Source organism: Oncorhynchus mykiss, chromosome 21, assembly GCF_013265735.2.
Source record: "Oncorhynchus mykiss isolate Arlee chromosome 21, USDA_OmykA_1.1, whole genome shotgun sequence".
Classification (NCBI taxonomy): Eukaryota; Metazoa; Chordata; class Actinopteri; order Salmoniformes; family Salmonidae; genus Oncorhynchus; species Oncorhynchus mykiss.
In genome coordinates this window covers 39,778,945-39,802,476 of record NC_048585.1, presented here as the reverse complement: position 1 = coordinate 39,802,476, position 23,532 = coordinate 39,778,945, and the positions used below count along the sequence as shown (strand labels likewise).

At 43.1% G+C, this 23,532-nt stretch overlaps 1 protein-coding gene across 4 annotated transcripts in view; it reads left to right on the top strand.

The window, feature by feature from the left end:
• Positions 1–21,880, top strand: part of tdrd7b (tudor domain containing 7 b) — a 30,980-nt gene extending 9,100 nt beyond the window's left edge. Inside the window, exons 1-17 of one of the 4 annotated variants that reach the window (XM_036957800.1) lie at positions 2,639–3,091; positions 4,019–4,250; positions 6,331–6,410; positions 7,175–7,428; positions 7,816–8,444; positions 9,231–9,426; positions 9,637–9,748; positions 9,872–10,074; positions 10,334–10,468; positions 12,606–12,689; positions 13,055–13,189; positions 13,739–13,852; positions 15,946–16,097; positions 16,252–16,475; positions 16,689–16,872; positions 17,094–17,254; positions 18,494–21,880. In XM_036957800.1, the coding sequence (XP_036813695.1) occupies positions 4,144–4,250; positions 6,331–6,410; positions 7,175–7,428; positions 7,816–8,444; positions 9,231–9,426; positions 9,637–9,748; positions 9,872–10,074; positions 10,334–10,468; positions 12,606–12,689; positions 13,055–13,189; positions 13,739–13,852; positions 15,946–16,097; positions 16,252–16,475; positions 16,689–16,872; positions 17,094–17,254; positions 18,494–18,714 (2,991 nt within the window). In that variant the 5' untranslated portion in view covers positions 2,639–3,091; positions 4,019–4,143 and the 3' untranslated portion in view covers positions 18,715–21,880. Of the gene's footprint in view, positions 1–2,638; positions 3,224–4,018; positions 4,251–6,330; positions 6,411–7,174; positions 7,429–7,815; positions 8,445–9,230; positions 9,427–9,636; positions 9,749–9,871; positions 10,075–10,333; positions 10,469–12,605; positions 12,690–13,054; positions 13,190–13,738; positions 13,853–15,945; positions 16,098–16,251; positions 16,476–16,688; positions 16,873–17,093; positions 17,255–18,493 lie in introns of those variants that run through there. The other 3 variants (XM_036957799.1, XR_005038598.1, XM_036957798.1) reach the window with 3 other exon arrangements.
• The last annotated feature ends 1,652 nt before the right edge of the window (positions 21,881–23,532 follow it).

Genomic DNA, 23,532 nt, shown 5'->3' with positions numbered 1-23,532 from the left:
AAACGGAACCTTGAGGAACACCGACATTTACAGTTGATTTGTCAGAGGACAAACCATTCACAGAGACAAACTGATATCTTTCCGACAGATAAGATCTAAACTAGGCCAGAACTTGTCCGTGTAGACCAATTTGGGTTTCCAATCTCTCCAAAAGAATGTGGTGATCGATGGTATCAAAAGCAGCACTTAGGTCTAGGAGCACGAGGACAGATGCAGAGCCTCGGTCTGATGTCATTAATAGGTCATTTACCACCTTCACAAGTGCAGTCTCAGTGCTATGATGGGGTCTAAAACCAGACTGAAGCATTTCGTATACATTGTTTGTCTTCAGGAAGGCAGTGAGTTGCTGCGCAACAGCCTTTTCTTAAATTTTTGAGAGGAATGGAAGATTCGATATAGGCCGATCGTTTTTTACATTTTCTTGGTCAAAGTTTGGCTTTTTCAAGAGAGGCTTTATTACTGCCACTTTTAGTGAGTTTGGTACACATCCGGTGGATAGAGAGCCGTTTATTATGTTCAACATAGGAGGGCCAAGCACAAGAAGCAGCTCTTTCAGTAGTTTAGTTGGAATAGATTCCAGTAGGCAGCTTGAAGGTTTAGAGGCCATGATTATTTTCATCATTGTGTCAAGAGATATAGTACTAAAACACTTGAGTGTCTCTCTTGATCCTAGGCCCTGGCAGAGTTGTGCAGACTCAGTACAACTGAGCTTTGGAGGCATACGCAGATTTAAAGAGGAGTCCGTAATTTGCTTTCTAATGATCATGATCTTTTCCTCAAAGAAGTTAATGAATTTATCACTGCTGAAGTGAAAGCCATCTTCACTTGGGGAATGCTGCTTTTTAGTTAGCTTTTTCGACAGTATCAAAATAAATTTAGGATTGTTCTTATTTTCCTCAATTAAGTTGGAAAAATAGGATGATCGAGCAGCAGTGAGGGCTCTTTGATACTGCACGGTACTGTCTTTCCAAGCTAGTCGCAAGACTTCCAGTCTGGTGTGGCGCCATTTCCGTTCCAATTTTTTGGACGCTTGCTTCAGAGCTCGGGTATTTTCTGTATACCAGGGAGCTAGTTTCTTATGACAAATGTTTTTAGTTTTTAGGGGTGCAACTGCATCTAGGGTATTGTGCAAGGTTAAATTGAGTTCCTCAGTTAGGTGGTTAACTGATTTTTGTCCTCTGATGTCCTTGGGTAGGCAGAGGGAGTCTGGAAGGGCATCAAGGAATCTTTGTGTTGTATGAGAATTTATAGCACAACTTTTGATGCTCCTTGGTTGGGGTCTGAGCAGATTTTTTGTTGCAATTGCAAACGTAATACAATGGTGGTCCGATAGTCCAGGATTATGAGAAAAAATATTAAGATCCACAACATTTATTCCATGGGACAAAACTAGGTCCAGATTATGACTGTGACAGTGAGTAGGTCCAGAGACATGTTGGACAAAACCCACTGAGTCGATGATGGCTTTGTAAGCCTTTTGGAGTGGGTCTGTGGACTTTTCCATGTGAATATTAAAGTCACCAAAAATTAGAATATTATCTGCTATGACAACAAGGTACGATAGGAGTTCAGGGAACTCAATGAGGAACGCTGTATATGGCCCAGGAGGCCTGTAAACAGAAGCTATAAAAAGTGATTGAGTAGACTGCATAGATTTCATGACTAGAAGCTCAAAAGACGAAAACATCTTTTTTTTTGTAAATTGAAATTTGCTATCGTAAATGTTAGCAACACCTCCTCCTTTGCGGGATGCACAGGGGATATGGTCACTAGTGTAACCAGGAGGTGAGGCCTCATTTTAACACAGTAAATTCATCAGGCTTAAGCCATGTTTCAGTCAGGCCAATCACATCAAGATTATGATCAGTGATTAGTTAATTGACTATAATTGCCTTTGAAGTAAGGGATCTAACATTAAGTAGTCCTATTTTGAGATGTGAGGTATCACGATCTCTTTCAATAATGGTAGGAATGGAGGAGGTCTTTATCCTAGTGAGATTGCTAAGGCGAATACCGCCATGTTTAGTTTTGCCCAACCTAGGTCGAGGCACAGACACTGTCTCAATTGGGATAGCTGAGCTGACTACACTGACTGTGCTAGTGGCAGAATCCACTATGCTGGCAGGCTGGCTAACAGCCTGCTGCCTGGCCTGCACCCTATTTCATTGTGGAGCTAGAGGAGTTAGAGCCCTGTCTATGTTGGTAGATAAGATGAGAGCACCCCTCCAGCTAGGATGGAGTCCGTCACTCCTCAGCAGGCCAGGCTTGGTCCTGTTTGTGGGTGAGTCCCAGAAAGAGGGCCAATTATCTACAAATTCTATCTTTTGGGAGGGGCAGAAAACAGTTTTCAACCAGCGATTGAATTGTGAGACTCTGCTGTAGAGCTCATCACTACCCCTAACTGGGAGTGATATATAGTGTTTTGGAATGAAACTCTTTACACACACACCGAGTTGCTGTACTGACACACACACACAGTCGTTGTATAGACACCCTCGCTTGGATCAATAGTCTTAGCTGGGATCAGCCCCCGTTCAGGAAATGTGAAGGGAGAGAGGGGAGGAGAAGGGAGATTGAGCAAGCGAGGAAGAAAAAGGAGGGAGGGAGAGAAAGAGCGGGTGGAGAGAGCGAGGGGGGGAGAGCAAGAGACAAAGAGAGATGGGGAGAGAGGGAAGGAGAAAGAGAGGGAGTCTAAGCGGACAGAGAGAGGAGGAGGAGGAGAGAAGCTCATGCAGTCTCATCGCAGCAGCGAACAGCGGATTTAGAAGCAAACGACGAGGTGCTGATTCACATGCCAACGCAGCAGCCTCTCTCTTCCTGCGTTCTCTCTCCCTCCTCTCTCGCGCTTTCTCCTCTCTCTCTCTCTCTCTCTCTCTCTCTCTCTCTCTCTCTCTCTCTCTCTCTCCCTTCATATCTCCTGAACAGGGGCTGATCACAGCTAGGAATATTGATCCTTTCTGAAATAGAAAACCAAGGGACTCTGGGACTGTGATGCCGCTACTGCTGCTGTGTCTGCCGTCTTTGTCTCGCCACCACCGGTGTCGCCTCACCTAACCTCAGACGGCATGTCCCTAGAGGGAGAGGGTCACTGGTATGCATTGAGACAGGCCAGCGCGTACTGTAATTAGCTATAGCCACAGCCTATCTCTGTGAAGGAGGTGGGATACGGAGGCTGCCGATGGTTGCTGCTGTGGTGTCTCATTCTCAGCAATAGCAAGGCTTGGTGAGTACTAGGTTCTGCAGAGGAGTGAAAGGGAGGAAGAGAAGAGCGGAAAGGATGAACAGAGGAGCAGGGAGGGAGGAGGAGACAGTCAGGCTGAGAGGTGTGGTGTGTAAGATCTGGGCTGTTTGTTGTGTGATGTCATGTCAGCTGGGTTGGGCTGATATGGATGATTTATTACCAGAGTGGGGCTCAGGCTGATGATGTCATACTAGGGCTGGATCGGATCAGAGCCTTTACAATGTAAATAGAAGGCTCTGGATTGGATAGGGTGTCGGAACTAGGTTAATGGGTGTGATGTTAGTGCTGCAGGGGTATTCTTTGTAGAATATCTGGCATCCAATGGATCTACAGGAGGATCTACAGTGACAGTATTAGTGACTCTGCTGTTTTTATGATTGACTTAAAGATAAGCAGAAAGCCCTTCTTCAATGTCTTGTTTAGATGTATTATTTCTCCTCTTGCCAACTGACGTGTGTGTGTGTGTGCGTGCGTGTGTGCGTGCGTGCGTGTGTGTGTGTGTGTGTATGCATTGCTTATCCGTGTATGTAAAGTATATAACAGAGGAATTCAAATTGAGGTCCGGATTTCCACAGTTGTTTTTTGTTCTACCTGACAATTCATTGCACCCACCTGGTGTTCCAGGTCTGAAGCAGTCCCTGATTGGTGGGGCAGAATGGGAAAAAAGCAGTGGAGCTGGCTTCCAGGTCCAGATGTGGTTTTGAGGGATATATACTGTACATATGTATGTGTGTATTTCCTTTCATCCTGACATCACTATCTTTCTCTCCTCCCCAGCCAAGCCCAGAACCTCCCTAAGACAGCCAGACCATAGGGGTCGTGGTGTGGGGCGAGGAGGAGGAAGTGGAGGAGGCGGGGGCGGCCGGTCAGGGGGCCAACATGACTTTAGACAGGGGAGGGACATGAGGGACACCCAATCAGAAGGGAAGACTAATCAGAGTTCCAACCAGAACAAACCAACCCATCAGAACACCACTACCACCAGGAAGTCCTCTGTGCCCTCAGAGAGGTGAGTGGTTATTGGTGGAAACCATAGACTAGACTGGTTAGACTACACTATTAATTCTAATCATGACTGAAATTAGTTCAATAACAAATAATGGAGGGAAAAAACTTTTCTCTCCTTGGGAGCCTAGTAGTGTGAATAACTTTCCTCTGGGGTTGTTTAAAATGCTGTCGCTGTACAATTACTCTCTAGGAACCAAAAATGAGGGCTTCTTATTTGGTCCCTTTTAGGTTGTCGTGCTGCTATGTAAATAGTTTGAGTTTCTTCCTCTGTTTAGGAAATATTACTTTGAGTTGGAAGCATCGCCATCACTGTGAGGGGGGGATTTTGTTCCATGGTCTAAGAATCAGGGAAATGAAAGGACAAAAAGAACTAAGACCAGGATTATTTATCTTTCAGTCACTCTCCTCTCAGTTTCTTTCTTTCTCTTTCTTTCCTCCTCTGTTCTCCTCTTTTTTTTCTTTCTTCCTTGGTGCATGACCTGAATGAGAATAGAATCGTGAATGAAGGGCGCTGGAACCCAATGGTTGGTTTAGTTTAGTGGGGCCAGCCATCTCTTCCCTCCCTCCCTCTCTTCCCTCAGTCCCCCCCCCCCCCCCCCCGTGCTTATTCAGCAGTAGCACCAGGGATGCAGCAGCCTCTCTCTCGCTCCCCCCCCTCTCTCTCCCACCCCCTCCCTCTCCCACCTCTCTCTCCTCCTTTCTCGCTTTTCAAGCACAATGTGGCTAACAGCTAGCTAATGAAAACAACTGACCTTACCCCGATTCACTCTTTTTTTGTGTGTGTGTGTATCATTGGCGCTCTCTAACCAGACAATGGACCACAGGGGAGACCGGAGTGACATGGCTGAAAGCATAGGGACAAGGCAGGCTAATCCCTCTCCTATTCTACTACAGATTAACAGCCCAATGAATCAGCATATCTGTAGTCGTACAGTCTGGGCACTTTCATCTGACGCCTCCGATCAAATGCAGAGGGACGCGCGTGGGAGCACACAAACAAAGGAGCACGCACACACACGCACACACACACACACACAAGAGCATGGCGTGCGCACACACACAGGAATGCAGATACACATACACACAAACACACTTTTATCTGCAACTAGAGGAAAAATCTGGGTGGTGCAGCCACTGATCGCTTGGCCATTGTCAAGTTCTCACTGGTGGTATGTGAGGGTTTGTGGGGTCAATCACATTTTGGCCGCTCTCAAAAGCTTGTCTGGCTTTCGAGTTAACTGTTGGGGCTAATACAATTGAACAGTTATAGCAATCCATCATAGTTTACAATATTTATTTTCTAATAGTTTAATGTTGATTCCAGTCCACGTTGCATCTCAGTTTTATATACAGCGGGGACAGAAGTGTTGAGCATATGCCCTCTCCTGATTAGGAAGAAACTCGTAGGCTACAACTAGGGGAGTTTTTCCTGGTCAATCAGGCAAAACAATGTGGTTATGACAAACTATTGGCCCCAATTATGTATGTCTGGGGTTGTGTAGCCAAAGAATGGCCTGTTTATGGTGCATCAGTACTGTTGTGCCCGGCGACCCAGTTGTATAAGCGTATGTATTCATAATGTTATGTCCCTATTGTCTAAGGTCATTCTGGGATGGAGAGACTCCCATCAGAGAGCATTATGGGTAGCATGGTGTAATCAAGAGAGGCCATCAATAGAAATGGTGTTTGTAGGAAGGCTCACCAACCCATGGACTTGAATAGGGGCCGTTCTAGAAATGATTCTACTTCCATGAGGAGACCTCTAGACTATCTCAGGCCCCTAGACTCTAGAGCACAGGGGTATTGTTTATGGAGTGTGTACAGAATACTGTAGAGTATAGTCTAGTCTAGCACTGACTAGGTTAACTGAGTGATTTCGCTGGCTTCTTCCACCAAAGTTTCTGTTCGGTTGAGAAATGGGGACGCAGACTGAAATGATGTTTCCAAACAGGAAACAAACAAGCAAAAAAAAAGTCAATACATACGTTTGATATTCCTCCATTGGTTCATAAGTGTGTAGTTTAGATACAGTAGGAATGGCTCAGTCAACAATTCATTTTCTCTCTCTTCCTTTTGTGTAGGTCAGACAAAAGGATGACACTTCCATCACGGTTCCAGAAGGAAGTGCACGCTCACCTATCCAGGAATACCCAAAGCAACAGTAAGTAGGACTCTGTAAAAGTGTGTATGTCCAAGAGCAGGGGTCTTCAAGGCACACAGCATGGCTGTTTTCATCCTTACACTCTAATCAGGGATGTATTTCATCGTTCAGGGGCGGCAGCGTAGCCTAGTGGTTAGAGCGTTGGACTAGTAACCGATAGGTTGCAAGTTCGAATCTCAGAGACAAGGTAAAAATCTGGTACAAATCTGTTGTTCTGCCCCTGAACAAGGCCCATTGAACAAGGCCGTCATTGAAAATAAGAATTTGTTCTTAACTGACTTGCCTAGTTAAATAAAGGTAAATAAAAAACATTTCTGAGATGAGTCTTTACATCTGAGGCCTTTCCAGGTAGTAGAACCTTATTCAAACAGTTATTAACATATGAATGGCTGGCCCCTCTGGTTCCTGGCCTTTAAATTACTGACCTGTAAACGCAACACATCTCAAAGCAAGAACATTACAGGCTAGAGTTTAGCTTCAGGCTACAAACTCATGATACAGGCTCCAGGAAACAGACTATTTTTTGTTGTTGTGTTACCAAGAGTCTCTCGCAATGTAACACGTCGTTCTTAGATAAGCTACACCTACTTAGGTCCAGGAGTTTTTCTCTGGGCCCTAGTTGCCTGGTCAGGACAGAGAGTCACTTGACCTATTTATTACATATCACCCCAATAACCAGGATATATACCTGTAGAAGTTCGTACACATCCATGCCTAACCAACATCCGCTTGAAATGTCTTCCGCCCCTTATTTTCTCCTTCAGCTCCCTCAAACCTCAACGAGAGTGCTGGCTCTGGGAAGCCCAAGCCACAGCACTCCCCCAAGGACTACAACCCCTCCTCTGCTGGCGGGAACTACAGCCCCCAGCAGGTGCAGGGGCGTCTCAGAGAGGTGCTGAACAAATACAGTAATGGCTTCTGGGTGTCTAAGTTACCCCAGCTCTACAGAGAACTATACAAACAGGACCTGCCTAGCGAAGCACTCAAAGATCTGGAGCACTGGACACACGTATGCACTGTGAGTTATATTGGATACTTTATTTACAGGTCACATATTTTATAGAATATGAATATAGGGAAGATAAATAAATGAAATGTGTTTGCAAAAGTGTAATACTGATATTGTACAGGGGCGCATTGAGTAAATAAATGTTCCTATAGTTAGTTAGATACTCAGCAGTAGGCTGAATTCAATCATCTGTTTTGCATGAGGAAAAATATTTGCATCTTTAGACCTTTTTGTAGAAGTTGATACTCTCTTAGTCAAATAGCCTGTAGGTCCCCACAGCTGCAGAGCATACAGTGAAATATGTTCTATTATACGAGTCATTACTCCTGTACTATTGTTTTAGATCGGCTGGTTCTGTGTATCTGAAGAAGGATCTGGCCTTCTCTTCTGTTTCAGGTAGAGAAACCTTGCAGCAGTAACCCAAAAGAGTTACTCCTATACCCAGCTAAAGAACCAACACATACACAGACCCCATCCCCTGTCCCTACCAGAGTCCTATCCCCCACCTCCGCCCCTTTCACTCCATCCACGGACATCAAACCCCAGTCAAAGCCCCCTACCAGCCCCCCTACCACCACCATGAGCCCTCTCCCCCTCACCCCCCCTTCCACCTCCCCCAGTCACACAGCCTCCCCCTCCACCCTCTCCCCCGACTTGAAACAGAAGCTCGGGGAGCTCCTAGTGAAATACAGCAACGGTCTATGGGCCCACGCCTTACCCAAACTCTACTTGGACACGTACAAGACAAAACTCCCCGAACACGTCCTGGAGAATCTCTCGCTGCTCTCCGACTTCTGCACAGTAGACTACCCCATGCCGGACAACCCCAAGAGGGCCATCCTGTACAAGAGGACCAAGGAGGAGGAGAGCTGCAACAGGAGGGAGTCAGTGGAGGAGCGCAGGGCCAGAGAGGAGGTAGGGAGGAGGCTCAGTTCCCAGGCTGTACCTCCTCTCCTCATCCCTAGGGAGGAGTACCCCTCTGTGCTGGTGGTGGAAGCTACCAATACCAACGGAGTCATACTTCGGTAAGAACCTCTGTAATAGGCACAGGCTGTTATGGCCTGTTGTTTGGTTAAGGGTGATTGGTACTGGCTCTGAGGTCCAGTTGTTTGGTTATGGTTGATTGGTACTGGCTCTGAGGTCCAGTTGTTTGGTTATGGGTGATTGGTACTGGCTCCGAGGCCCAGTTGTTTGGTTATGGGTGATTGGTACTGGCTCTGAGGGACAGTTGTTTGGTTATGGGTGATTGGTACTGGCTCCGAGGCCCAGTTGTTTGATTATGGGTGATTGGCACTGGCTCCGAGGTCCAGTTGTTTGGTTATGGGTCATTGGTACTGGCTCTGAGGTCCAGTTGTTTGGTTATGGGTGATTGGTACTAGCTCCGAGGCCCAGTTGTTTGGTTATGGGCGATTGGTACTGGCTCTTAGGGACAGTTGTTTGGTTATGGGTGATTGGTACTGGCTCTTAGGGACAGTTGTTTGGTTATGGGTGATTGGTACTGGCTCTGAGGGCCAGTTGTTTGGTTATAGTTCATTATGAACAGGGCATGGTTTGTTGACCAGCCCCTTGGTGCTGTTGGAACTGAGCTTACAGCACTGAAAATAAATGAAAATTACTTTGCTGTCCCATAAGATGTGGTTGTGCTCTCGCTCTCTCTCGCTCTCTTCTTCCTCTTTATCGCTCCTAACCCGCTCCCCTCTTTCTCTGTGTGTGTGTGTGTGTGTGTGTGTGTGTGTGTGTGTGTGTGTGTGTGTGTGTGTGTGTGTGTGTGTGTGTATCTGCTCATACCTGTGTGTATTAACTCGATCCAGGTACATAGGAGAGGGCTACTCCCAGGCCCAGGAGGCTCTGGAGGATGAGATGAGAGAGTTCTACTGTTGCCAAGACAACCACAGTCGTACCCCTCTGGCCTCTCCAACCTCGGGTCAGCTGACAGCCGTCAGGGCTGAGGAAGAGGAGGAGATACTACGAGCACAAGTCACAGAGGTCATGACCGACAAGGTCAAGGTGAGGTCAAAGGTCAATTGGTTGGAACTTAGACAATGGAATTGAATAAAGATACATGACTGAAAAACATTGTCATTATTAAACATCTATGGTGCCATGTCAATGATTTGAGGATAGGATGAGAGTTTATGGTTTGACATTTTAGAAAATGAATTGCATCTCTCTGCTTTTTTCCACAAACACTTTTTGTGTCTGTTGGCGAATCTGTAGGTTTACTATGTGGATCACGGGTTTTCGGAAGTCATCAGCAAGGTCAAAGTGTTTGAGCTGCATAATACGTTTTTCAAGCTGCCTTTCCAGGCCACCAAGTGTAAATTGGCTGGTGAGTTTTGATTAGAATTTTCAGTTATATATTTTTTTAACAATAGTGTTTACAGGTTGAGGGTTGGATTCCGATTTCTTTCTTCTCAATGAAGTGTCTGTCTGCCTCTGTTTTCTTATCCAGGTCTGGAGACTTTCTGCCAGGAGCCTGCTGTTCTGAAGAAGTTTGAGTCCATGGCTAGCGGAAAGATCCTATTGGCTGAGATCCTGGAGAGAGAGCAGACCCCATTGGTGGTCCTGTATGACACGTCGCAGGATGATGATGTCAACATCAACGCAGCCTGTATCAAAGCCCTGCAGGACAAGACCCTAGCCAGCCCACTACAGGTGCGCTACTGTTATTGTAATTTGCTGTCAGTGGGTTGAAGAGATTATTGAGCATCCTTCATCAATACTGTACTAATCCATGTTTTTCAGTCATGATTATTTTAATCTTGAGGTTATATCTAAATATTAGCTTTGCCATTTTCGAAACCTTAATGAACCATGGAACAGATTCCCAGATGCCAGATTGCACCTTCACATTTTTAAATAAGCGGAATGGGTTCATGTCTAACCCAGCCATGGTTCTCTCTCCCCCCTGTAGGTGAACAGTGCCTATATGAACGTGGCGGTGAGAAGTGTGTGTTCAGACGGGACCATCTACTGCCAGCTCCCTTCTCGAGGCCTGGCCAAACTCACTGAGATACTGGAGAAGACCGAGGCTTACTTCCACTCACAGGTACCTGTTTGTGTGCGTGCGGGTGCGTGTGCAACCTTGTGTATGAATGTGCCTGCGCGTGTGGTAGAGCCTCTGTCACTCATCCTTATACTCTGAGGAGGCATAGTGGCAGATAGTTGTTTCCAGATTGAGATTAAGGAACATAATCTGGGGTTAAGACACAGGCCACTTAATCTGATCACATGACACTGGAACTGACCTACTGGGACTGACCTACTGGCCACATACTACTACTACCTAGCGTAGGCCCCCCGTTATAATTAATTAAAACCGGTCAAATTGTTCAGATTATTTTAGATGCATACAATACAGATACAGTGCCTTGCGAAAGTATTCGGCCCCCTTGAACTTTGCGACCTTTTGCCACATTTCAGGCTTCAAACATAAAGATATAAAACTGTCTTTTTTTGTGAAGAATCAACAACAAGTGGGACACAATCATGAAGTGGAACGACATTTATTGGATATTTCAAAATTTTTTAACAAATCAAAAACTGAAAAATTGGGCGTGCAAAATTATTCAGCCCCTTTACTTTCAGTGCAGCAAACTCTCTCCAGAAGTTCAGTGAGGATCTCTGAATGATCCAATGTTGACCTAAATGACTAATGATGATAAATACAATCCACCTGTGTGTAATCAAGTCTCCGTATAAATGCACCTGCACTGTGATAGTCTCAGAGGTCCGTTAAAAGCGCAGAGAGCATCATGAAGAACAAGAAACACACCAGGCAGGTCCGAGATACTGTTGTGAAGAAGTTTAAAGCCGGATTTGGATACAAAAAGATTTCCCAAGCTTTAAACATCCAAGGAGCACTGTGCAAGCGATAATATTGAAATGGAAGGAGTATCCGACCACTGCAAATCTACCAAGACCTGGCCGTCCCTCTAAACTTTCAGCTCATACAAGGAGAAGACTGATCAGAGATGCAGCCAAGAGGCCCATGATCATTCTGGATGAACTGCAGAGATCTACAGCTGAGGTGGGAGACTCTGTCCATAGGACAACAATCAGTCGTATATTGCACAAATCTGGCCTTTATGGAAGAGTGGAAAGAAAGCCATTTCTTAAAGATATCCATAAAAAGTGTTGTTTAAAGTTTGCCACAAGCCACCTGGGAGACACACCAAACATGTGGAAGAAGGTGCTCTGGTCAGATGAAACCAAAATTGAACTTTTTGGCAACAATGCAAAACGTTATGTTTGGCGTAAAAGCAACACAGCTCATCACCCTGAACACACCATGCCCACTGTCAAACATGGTGGTGGCAGCATCATGGTTTGGGCCTGCTTTTCTTCAGCAGGGACAGGGAAGATGGTTAAAATTGATGGGAAGATGGATGGAGCCAAATACAGGACCATTCTGGAAGAAAACCTGATGGAGTCTGCAAAAGACCTGAGACTGGGACGGAGATTTGTCTTCCAACAAGACAATGATCCAAAACATAAAGCAAAATCTACAATGGAATGGTTCAAAAATAAACATATCCAGGTGTTAGAATGGCCAAGTCAAAGTCCAGACCTGAATCCAATCGAGAATCTGTGGAAAGAACTGAAAACTGCTGTTCACAAATGCTCTCCATCCAACCTCACTGAGCTCGAGCTGTTTTGCAAGGAGGAATGGGGAAAAAATTCAGTCTCTCGATGTGCAAAACTGATAGACATACCCCAAGCGACTTACAGCTGTAATCGCAGCAAAATGTGGTGCTACAAAGTATTAACTTAAGGGGGCTGAATAATTTTGCACGCCCAATTTTTCAGTTTTTGATTTGTTAAAAAAGTTTGAAATATCCAATAAATGTCGTTCCACTTCATGATTGTGTCCCACTTGTTGATTCTTCACAAAAAATACAGTTTTATATCTTTATGTTTGAAGCCTGAAATGTGGCAAAAGGTCGCAAAGTTCAAGGGGGCCGAATACTTTCGCAAGGCACTGTATATACATAGCACAAGGGCAGGCTACATAATGTTACATGTATCTGGTATTTTGTTATTATCTTGATGTATTGTTGTTAGTTTTTTTTTAAATTGACTGTGACAGTCACCATAGGCCTCTTGTTTCTTTTTCCCTGTGTCTGTCTCATGTTGATGACATAATCCTGCTCCATATTGATGGCATAATCTCTTCTGTGTGGCAGGTGACATCAGAGTTCCTGGTGTCCAGACCATTCTGTGGTAAAGGCTGTCTGGCTCGCTACAAAGGCAAATGGTCTCGCGTGGAGGTGAGATGGATACCATTACCTCAGAGTCAATAGTGTATAGCTGATGTGGCAGAGGCAGATAGATATATGTTTTGCTAGCTGCTGCCAAATAGGAATGATGTCTACACTTTGGTCCAGAATTTAAAAAAAGTGACAGTTAATTTCAGTCCTTTATCCACTCTGATCATAGGAGTGTCCTATCTTTGAGAGTGAACCTCACTTATCTTATTATATCATTTGGATTATTTTATCCATCCCAGGACACCCTGGAAAACTGTGATAATTGTTGAATGGACTATCCAGGTAAAAAAAAATATGAACTGAGCTGAACTCATTGTGTACAGAGATACCCCAGACTCATGATCTCTCTCGCTGCTTTCCTACAGATAACCAATCTCCATGGCAGCAGAGTCCTAGACATCCTTTTCATAGACTTGGGGGTCCAGGCCTCGGTGGAGGTGTTTGAACTGAGGGAAGTCCCGTCCCCTTTCCTACACGACCTGATTGCTATTCCACCACAGGTCAGCACATGAGAGGACAGAGGAGAGATGATGTGTGGGACGGGGGATGGTGTGTGTGTGTGGTTTTGTTATGAGCGTGCATCCTGAGGGTTTTTGCTTTGAAACAAAGGCCTGTAGGTGTTCAGATAGTCTGACATCCTGGTAAACTGATATGATGTGAATGGTAATGTCCAACAATGAAAATACAAACAATATGTATATAAATTACTTTTTTTTTTTGCTCAGAAAACTTGGGGGGGATAAATAAAACCACCCGCGGGCCTCCAGTTGGGGAACCCTGAAATAGAGCCTCCCACAATGCAAGTGATGTCTGCATGGTGCAGTTGGTGAAAAGCAACTGCAGCAACTTGAAGGCGACTTCATCAAAAACTGCATGAACTTTGATCTTTTTTCTTCTTTTTTTTTCAACCATAATGCTAATATTTTGAAAGTCGGTGACCAACGATGGTCATCGACTTGACTAAAGTGATCCGCTCGAACACGCCCTCTCTCTAGGCAGTGAAGTGTTGTCTGGGTAATGTAGTCTGATGTGCAGTAGTCTCTCTCTAGGCAGTGAAGTGCTGTCTGGCTGACCTGGCTGTTAGTGGTGTGGGCTCTTGGACCCCAGACGCTGTTCAGTGGCTCCGAGACGCCGTGCTCAACTCTACTGACTGTAGTATGAAGGTACATGAACGCACACAAATACACATATGCATGCACAAACACAACGCTGTAAATCTGTACTGAGACACATGATATACAGTTGAAGTCGGAAGTTTACATACACCTTAACCAAATACATTTAAACTCATTTTTTCACAATCCCTGACATTTAATCCTAGTAAAAATTCCCTGTCTTAGGTCAGTTAGGATCACCACTTTATTTTAATTATGTGAAATGTCAGAATAATAGTAGAGATTTATTTCAGCTTTTATTTATTTCATCACATCCCCAGTGGGTCAGAAGTTCACATACTGTACACTCAATTAGTATTTGGTAGCATTGCCTTTAAATTGTTTAACTTGGGTAAAATGTTTCAGGTAGCCTTCCACAAGCTTCCCACAATAAGTTGGGTGAATTTTGGCCTATTCCTCCTGACAGAGCTGGTGTAACTGAGTCAGGTTTGTAGGCCTCCTTGCTCGCACACGCTTTTTCAGTTCTGCCCACACATTTTCTATAGGATAGAGGTCAAGGCTTTGTGATGATCACTCCAATACCTTGACTTTGCTGTCCTTAAGCCATTTTGCCCATTTGGAAGACCCATTTGCGACCAAGCTTTAACTTCCTGACTGACGGCTTGAGATGTCGCTTCAAAATATCCCCATAATTTTCCACCCTCATGATGCCATCTATTTTGTGAAGTGCATCAGTCCCTCCTGCAGCAAAGCACCCCCACAACATGATGCTGCCACCCCCGTGCTTCACGGTTGGGATGGTGTTCTTCGACTTGCAAGCCACCCCCTTTTTCCTCCAAACATAACAATGGTCATTATGGCCGAACAGTTCTATTTTTGTTTCTTCAGACCAGAAGACATTTCTCCAAAAAGTACGATCTTTGTCCCCATGTGCAGTTGCAATCCGTAGTCTGGCTTTTTTATGGCGGTTTTGGAGAAGTGGCTTCTTCCTTGCTGAGTGGCCTGTCAGGTTATGTCAATATAGGACTCGTTTTACTGTGAATATAGATACTTTTGTACCTGTTTCCTCCAGTATCTTCACAACGTCCTTTGTTGTTGTTCTGGGATTGATTTGCACTTTACACACCAAAGTGCCTTAATCTCTAGGAGACAGAACGCATCTCCTTCCTGAGCGGTATGACGGCTGCGTGGTCCCATGGTGTTTATACTTGCGTACTATTGTTTGTACAGATGAACGTGGTACCTTCAGGCGTTTGGAAATTGTTCCCAAGGATCAACCAGACTTGTGGAGGTCTACAATTTTTTTTCTGAGTTCTTGGCTGATTTATTTTGATTTTCCCATGATGTCAAGCAAAGAGGCACTGAGTTTGAAGGTAGGCCTTGAAATACATCCACAGGTACACCTCCAATTGACTCAAATTATGTCAATCAGAAGTTTCTAAAGCTATGACATCATTTTCTGGAATTTTCCAAGTTGTTTAAAGGCACAGTCAACTTAGTGTATGTAAACTTCTGACCCACTGGAATTGTGATACTGTGAATTATAAGTGAAACTATCTGTAGATGTCCCAAACCGACTTGCCAAAACTATAGTTTGTTAACAAAAAATGTGTGGAGTGGTTGAAAAACGAGTTTTAATGACTCCAACCTAAGTGTATGTAAACTTCTGACTTCAACTGTAGTCATTGTTTTTTTTTACTCCACCAGTGACCATTTCATAATTTCTTGTTAAAGTTACCTTTTACTGCAGTGGGCTAATACAGGGTCACACAGTGATTAAACAAATCCATTTTGAGACAAAAGTATACACCTCACACACATGGTTATGGGCTTAAAAAAAGAAGACACCTGTACCATGTCAGATATAGAGTTGAAATGTATTCAATTTTGATTTTGCATCCCAATATTACACTTTATATATATTACAGAAGACTGAAATATAACAAAGTGGTTTGACATTGAAATACAGGATTTTCAGCATTCTTTATTAATATTCTTGATTAATTAGGAAAAATATGAATAACATTCCACCCATGAGGCCAAAGGGGTGCTTTTGGTCATTGACTGCAGGAAAGGGTTACAGATGACATCCTCTGAATTCTATCTCTCTCTCTCCACCCCCTCCCTCTATCCCTCCACAGATAGCCAAGCTGGACAAGACCAAGCGCAGCGTAGTCCATGTCTACCTGTTCACCGACAAGAACTTCCACGACCCCACGAGAAGCCTCAATCGCCAAATGGCCGCCTCTGACCTCTTCAAACACCAAGGAGACGTCTTCCTAAGCAGCCACAGGTAGGGCTAGGAGTTGATTCCAAAAACAGTCTATTCCTAGTTCCTAAAGTATGGGGTCTCCTGCCATTGTGCTGGACTCTCGTGGGGTTTGGATAATGGAAAAATACACATTTTAGTGACAATTGACAATAAAGTAGATGTTATGTTATCACAGCCCTTCCAAGACCTCCATCTGTAACTCCACTGCCACCCTCACCTCCACAACCACAACCACAACCACTCCCAGCTCCAATGGGACCAAGCCCCAGCTACGACGCGCCCACTCTGGCTCGGGACCCAGGCCAACGGGGGGTACAGGCACCCCTCCTGGAACTCCTCCACCTCCCTCAACCACCGCCCCTATTAAGCTACCCCCGCTGCTGGACCTCCCTCCTGCAGGTCAGAGACATATATTTACATATTTACATGCTTCATAATGTTTATTTTTTTTTATCTGAAAATGAAAGTACTTGTGTTTTGCGCAAAGCTGTTTCCAACCTCGTCGTCTGTTGTTCCCGTTCGTTGATTTAAAAAGATTGATGCCACAAATCTATGCGTCATAGTGCTGAAACCGTAATGTCCAAACTCCCCGTATCTATGCCTCTGCTGCAGGTCACAACATGGATATCTATGTGTCCGTGGCCTGCCACCCGGGTCACTTCGTACTGCAACCCTGGAGAGACATGTACAAGCTGGTAGTTCTGATGGGAGAGATGATCCTGTACTATAATAAAACAGAGGAGAAGCCTCTCAAAGTGGAGAAGAATCAGATATACGCTGCTAAGGTGGAGAACAAGTGAGAAGAGGGAGGAGTGGGTGGGAAAGGCTGGGAATGTGTCTTGGGAGTATGTGTGGGCACTGTATATTTCAAGTGTGTATGAGGGATTTGGGTAGGGCTTCTAGTAGGATAGTCTGACTGCATTCAATAATTTGACTAGCCATCTAGATTATTTGGTCCCCCCCGGGCTTGAATGAACTTGATTAGTTGACCTCTAACCTCTCTCTGTGCCCTCCCAGTTGGCACCGTGTGCTGGTGAAGGGGGTGTTGACCAACGGCCTGGTGTCTGTCTATGAGCTGGACTACGGTAAACACGAGCTGGTCAGCTGCACCCAGCTTCGCCCACTAATCCAGGAGTTCAGACAGCTGCCATTCCAGGGCATCACTGCACAACTCGCAGGTAACTAAGGAAGTGTTGCCCTCCCGGCAACCATATTATGTACTTTAGATTTTGCTATTCACCTCAACATAGCAAAGTAATCTACAACAAGTGGTTCTTGTTATTGGCACACGTTAGAAAAATAGTTATGTCCCTCAAAATGGGTTCCATTTGCTACATCCCTACCCTCACTTAGAAGTTTGTCACATGGGCTTTAAAAGCCCAGTGCAGTCAAAAACATGACTTTCCTATATTTTATATATATTTCCATACTATGAGATTGGAATAATATTGTGAAACTCATGAAAATGCTCTTTTAGTGTAAGAGTTGTTTTAAAAGACTGATGTTTCAGCCTGCGGTAAATGAGTTAATCGACCAATAAGAGAGTTCCAAACCTATCTGCCTATAAAAGCTGGTTTTCAGTTTTTCCCTCCCCACTCCCTGACAATCCTAGCCAAATTCTTGCTTGAGAAATGCTATTTTTGTTCCTTCTTTACAATTTTAATTGAAACAATCACAGTAAGGTACTTAATTGCTACCCAGAAATTATTTGATATTGAGAAAAAAAAATGTTTGCATTGGATCTTTAATCTCCTTAACGTCCTGATAATTCCATGAATTCAAAACCTTGGAGAAGGGAGACCTCTGGTGGCAACGATAGACATTGGTCGTGTCCGAATACCCATACTTGCATTCTAAATAGTAGGCTGTTTGGATATAAGAAAGTTTTATAGTATGTGAAATGTAGAACATTTTGTGTGCTTTAAATGCCAAGATCGGATTTCCATCTTGTAAAATTCGCTGCACACTATTGAAGAAGAGAATCGTCTTTTCACACCCACGTGTGTTTGACAATAGCTGATAATCAGAATAGGGGACAAGCTCCACAGAAATGTATGAATGGTGAGGAACAAGCACGATTGCGCATTAGATGATGCCTTCTCATTATGGATGAGTAGTATGTTCATATTTGTTGCTTACGACATACGTTTTTACTAAACATTACGTTCTAAATACTATGTAGTAAGAATAGTACACATTATGTAGTTTTAGTAAGTAGTAGGCAACACAGATTTCGGACACGGCCATTGACTGGAGAAATGCCTTTCCATTTTATGAAATTATAAGGTACTTTCGTGTGCCTTTTGTTATAACGCTTGTTTATTTCTAGAATATTAATCGTTTTCAGCATTCAATGCTGATGTACCGTATTCATTATTTTGGTGTAAGTCTATGTGACATTCTCACTCCACCAATAGGAGTGAAGCCGAGGCAGTGGTCGGAGGAGGCTTCCATCGTGTTCCGGAACCACGTAGAGAAGAAGCCGTTGGTGGCCCAGCTGGAGGCCGTACAGGAAGCGCATCACCCCTGGGACAGGAAGTTGACCGTCTTCCTGGTCGACACCTCGCAGGAGGAGAGGGACATCTGGGTGCATGACATCATGGCTGAGTTCACAGACGAACTCACCAAAGAAGTGTAGTTGGATAAACTGTGCACAACAGTGCATCTATAGTGCTGGTTATGGCAGGAACAACTAGGTAGGTCTATCCAAAACAAATGTAAAAAAAATATATATACACATTTGTTTTGGATACCTAAGTGTAGTTGGATGCTGGACTTTGCTGCGGGCGTAGCTATGAGAAACCAGAACGCTTGTTGGGGTTGCTATGGGAGACCATTGGGAGATGGTTTAGAGATATGTCAGACTTGTCATTTTGTGTTTGAGAGTGGGGTGACACAGTGACAATGAAACACACTCGCAGCAGCATGGCATGATATTTTCATCAAAAGCTCAATAATATCACCCTTGTGCTGACTTAACCTTACAGCTTTGCCACACAGAGGAGTTGTCATAGTGAACTGTTGAATATCTAGTCTCGTTACGGGATGGGTTTCCCAAAGCCTCCGTAGCTAATAACATGGTACAGTACTTTGTTTCTCTGGACAACCCAGACTCACACCACTTGTTGAACAGCAAAGTGCTTCATTTGACAAATTCCGTTCCTTAACTGGAAAACATTGACATATCTGTTTCTCTCTCTTGTCCAGGTTGTGGGAAAGAAATAGCAGTCAACATTAGCTACAAAGGGTTTTTGGAAACTCACCTATGGCTAGTGGATTTCATTAGGCTACAGTGTCTATATAAAGAATTTCTACTCTGGCTATACAAGCTATGGAAATGTATATGTGGTGCATTAGCTGCATTATCGATCAACAATGCACAAAAAGTATTTAACTCAACTTGTAAGAGACTGTGGTTGGTTTAAAGGCCTTTACCAATAGCCTGGTTAAACTAGATTGAAAGGTGAACAACAATAGTTAGTGCCGCATTCGGTCTGTTATAGCCAGGCTAACTTTACCAAGGTCTGTTCATGGGAATCTAATATAAAAGGTATATATGTGATACATTATCGATCAGCAACGCACAAAAAGTATTTAACTCCACTTGTCAGAGACGAAGTTCCAGTATGAAGGCCTTTACTGTACCCAGGCCTGTTTATTTGAATCTGACGTCATGAAGGTTTACAAAACATAGTTTAAAGGGATAGTTCGGCAATTATTTTGTCCATAGACCGCTTTCAAGGTAAGGAAACCTGGATAAGTAAATACGTTAAAATCACTGAACTATCACTTTAAGACATTCCCTCTAGTGAATTGATGATGCAAAGAAGCCATTGTTATTTCTTATTTCTATTTCCCACTCATGTGACTTAGCTCGGTTTTAAAAACGTTGGTTTTAATTTATTTATTTTTAATTCATTGATTTTTGTGATTTTGTGTCGGACAACAAGACTTTCTGCAGATACAGTATTCTTAGACCAGGAGTTTTGAGTGACCACGTGACCTGACCGAGAACATTTTTGGGGGCCCTAGCTACAGTATTAGGATATTACTGTACCATAGGGCCCAAAGTTTTTTTTTCTGGTCATGTCATCTAGGTCGGGAAAAGCTCCTGGCCCTGATACGCTGCATGTTATGTTGGAAATTGTGCTGAATTGCGTGCACATAATTTGATATATAATACAAAATATGCTAACCGGTATTTGTGTTTACCTGACAATACTCTCTCTGCTTTACTGTTGGAGTGACGGGATCGTTGGAGTTTTACTGAAAACAGAATAATTACAGCCCAGCTAGCACATTTCGTTCCTTGGAAGTTGTGGGAACGTACGTTTTTGTTTTCCCGTTGGTTCTGGGAACGAAACCATACGTTTTCTAACCGGTAAAACTGAATGTTTTCTAACGTTCAAAGAACGGAGGTGAACGTTTTGCCTGTTGGGTGAAAGTCAATTTTTAGGTTGCAGGAAGGTTCTGCGAACGTTTTACTATGGTTCACTGAAAGTTTTTCTCTGAGGGTTTATTAACGTTCTGATAACGTAAATTATAGATTATTTGAAGGTAATTAAATAAGGAATAACTTCAAACTTTCACTGAATGTTTCAATAAGACGTTTAATAACACTGCTAGCTTAGTTTAACTGTTTTAAACTCTAAGCACAGATAGCACACATGGGAAGAGAAAAATATATATATTGTGACACGGCGTCAGTGAGATTTTAACCAATGATCTTCTGTTCTCTATCCATGGAATTAGTCTTCTGCGCCACCAGGATGAAACTAGCATGCCATGTTTTTTTTTTTTTCAAGCTGTTCATTTTAGTCAATTCAAAAGACCCCATTTCAAAGGAAACAAGCACTCATTAAGTTTAGGTGTGGCCAATTAGTGGCCACGGCAAACACACCTGAATACACTTAACAAGATAGAGAACAGAGAGGGTTTTGTTGATGCTAAGAATGAAATGTATGTGTTTTTAAATAACATTATTAGAACTTTCTCTGAATGTTACTAAAGGTTTATTACATTTCCACAGAACATTGTTTCTTAATGTTCTCTGAATGTTCTGAGACATTACTTTTATATAGAACCATGAGGAAACCTGTAGAAAATGTTACAATGAAGTACTGAAATTCCCACAGGAGAACGTTGTTTCTTCACGTTCTCTGAGCAATTTGAGGACCATGACTTTAAATAGAACCATAAGTAAACATGAAGGAAATGTTATGCTGAAGTACTGAAATTCCCACATGAGAATGTTGTTCCTTAACATTCTATGAACTATTTGAGAACATTCCCAATGTCAAACCAGTTGGAGAATGTTCCTAGAACATGACCAACATTTTAATTAAATGTAGCCATGTTCTGTTCATGTTCTGAAATGTTTTGTTAAGGTAATGAAATACCAAGAAAATAACATTTTTGTCAAGTTCCTTAAACGTGCTGAGAATGTTCCAAATCCAAGCAACTATCCTGCACCATTCCCAGAAAGTTGTGGGAAGGTTGTATTCAAAATAATCATAGGACAACCACGCTCTCACCATGCTCTAAAGAAACATATGGTTCTCAGAACGTTATGTTCTAGCTGGGAGTACTCTCGCCTGGTCCCAGATATGTTTGTGCTGTCTTGCCAATTCTATTGCTACATTTGCTAATGGAGTTGGCTAAACAGTACAAACAGATCTGGGACCAGGCTATATTTCCTTTGCTTAAGGGTTATTTTATTTTCATTTTGTTAACCTAACATTTAGCCTTGGTTAATTACATACAGTATGTACAACATTTTAGGAATAAAGTTCTAAAAAAAGGAGTTTCAAATTTGTCAAGTTATTTGCATAGTAAAGGTTACGGGCTTAGGTTGGAGTCATTAAAACTCGTTTTTCAACCACTCCACAAATGTCTTGTTAACAAACTATAGCTTTGGCAAGTCGGTTAGGACATCTACTTTGTGCATGACACTAGTAATTTTTCCAACAATTGTTTACAGACAGATTATTTTACTTCTAATTCACAGTATCACAATTCCAGTGGGTCAGAAGTTTACATACACTAAGTTGACAGTACCTTTAAAACAGCTTGGAAAATTCCAGAAAATGATGTCATGGCTTTAGAAGCTTCTCATAGGCTAATTTACATAATTTGAGTCAATTGGAGGCGTACCTGTGGATGTATTTCAAGGTCTACCTTTGCTTGACATCATGGGAAAATCAAAAGAAATCAGTCAAGACCTCCACAAGTCTGGTTCATCCTTGGTTGCAATTTCCAAACTCCTGAAGGTACCACGTTCATCTGTACAAACAATAGTACGCAAGTATTAACATCATGGGATCACGCAGCCGTCATACAGCTCAGGAAGGAGACGCGTTCTTTCTCCTAGAGATGAACGTACTTTGGTGCCAAAAGTGCAAATCAATCCCAGAAAAACAGCAAAGGATGTTGTGAAGATGCTGGAGGAAACAGGTAAAAAAGTATCTATATCCACAGTAAAACGAGTCCTATATCAACATAACCTGAAAGGCCACTCAGCAAGGAAGAAGCCACTGCTCCAAAACCGCCATAAAAAAGCCAGATTATGGTTTGCAACTGCACATGGGGACAAAGATCGTACTTTTTGGAGAAATGTTCTCTGGCCTGATGAAACAAAAATAGAACTGTTTGGCCATAATGACCATCATTATGTTTGCAGGAAGAAGGGGGAGGCTTGCAAGCCGAAGAACACCATCCCAACCGTGATGCACCTTCATCACCTTCATCATGTTGTGGGTCTTCCAAATGGACAATGACCCCAAGCATACTTCCAAAGTTGTGGCAAAATGGCTTAAGGACAAAAAAGTCAAAGTATTGGATTGGCCATCACAAAGCCCTGACCTCAATCCTATAGAAATATTGTGGGCAGAACTGAAAAAGCGTGTGCGAGCAAGGAGGCCTACAAACCTGACTCAGTTACACCAGCTCTGTCAGGAGGAATGGTCCAAAATTCACCCAACTTATTGTGGGAAGCTTATGGAAGGCTACTCGAAACGTTTGACTCAAGTTAAACACTTTAAAGGCAATGCTTCCATACTAATTAAGTGTATTTAAACTTCTGACCCACTGGGAATGTGATGAAAGATATAAAAGATGAAATAAATCATTCTCTACTATTATTCTGACATTTCACATTCTTAAGTGGTGATCCTAACTGACCTAAAACAGGACATTTTTATTTGGATTAAATGTCAGGAATTATGAAAACTGAGTTTAAATGTGTTTGGCTAAGGTGTATGTAAACTTCCTACTTCGACTGTACATGTGTAGATATTTCTTCTGTCCCATGTCTTTATTTTGTACTTAGAAAACGCAGACTGTAAAAAATTATACAAAAAAAACGTGTTTTTCAAAAGTCCTAGGTTGTAATTCTGAAATTCTAATTCTTTATTAAAATATCAAAATGGTATCTTATTTAGATGTCATACAGCCAATG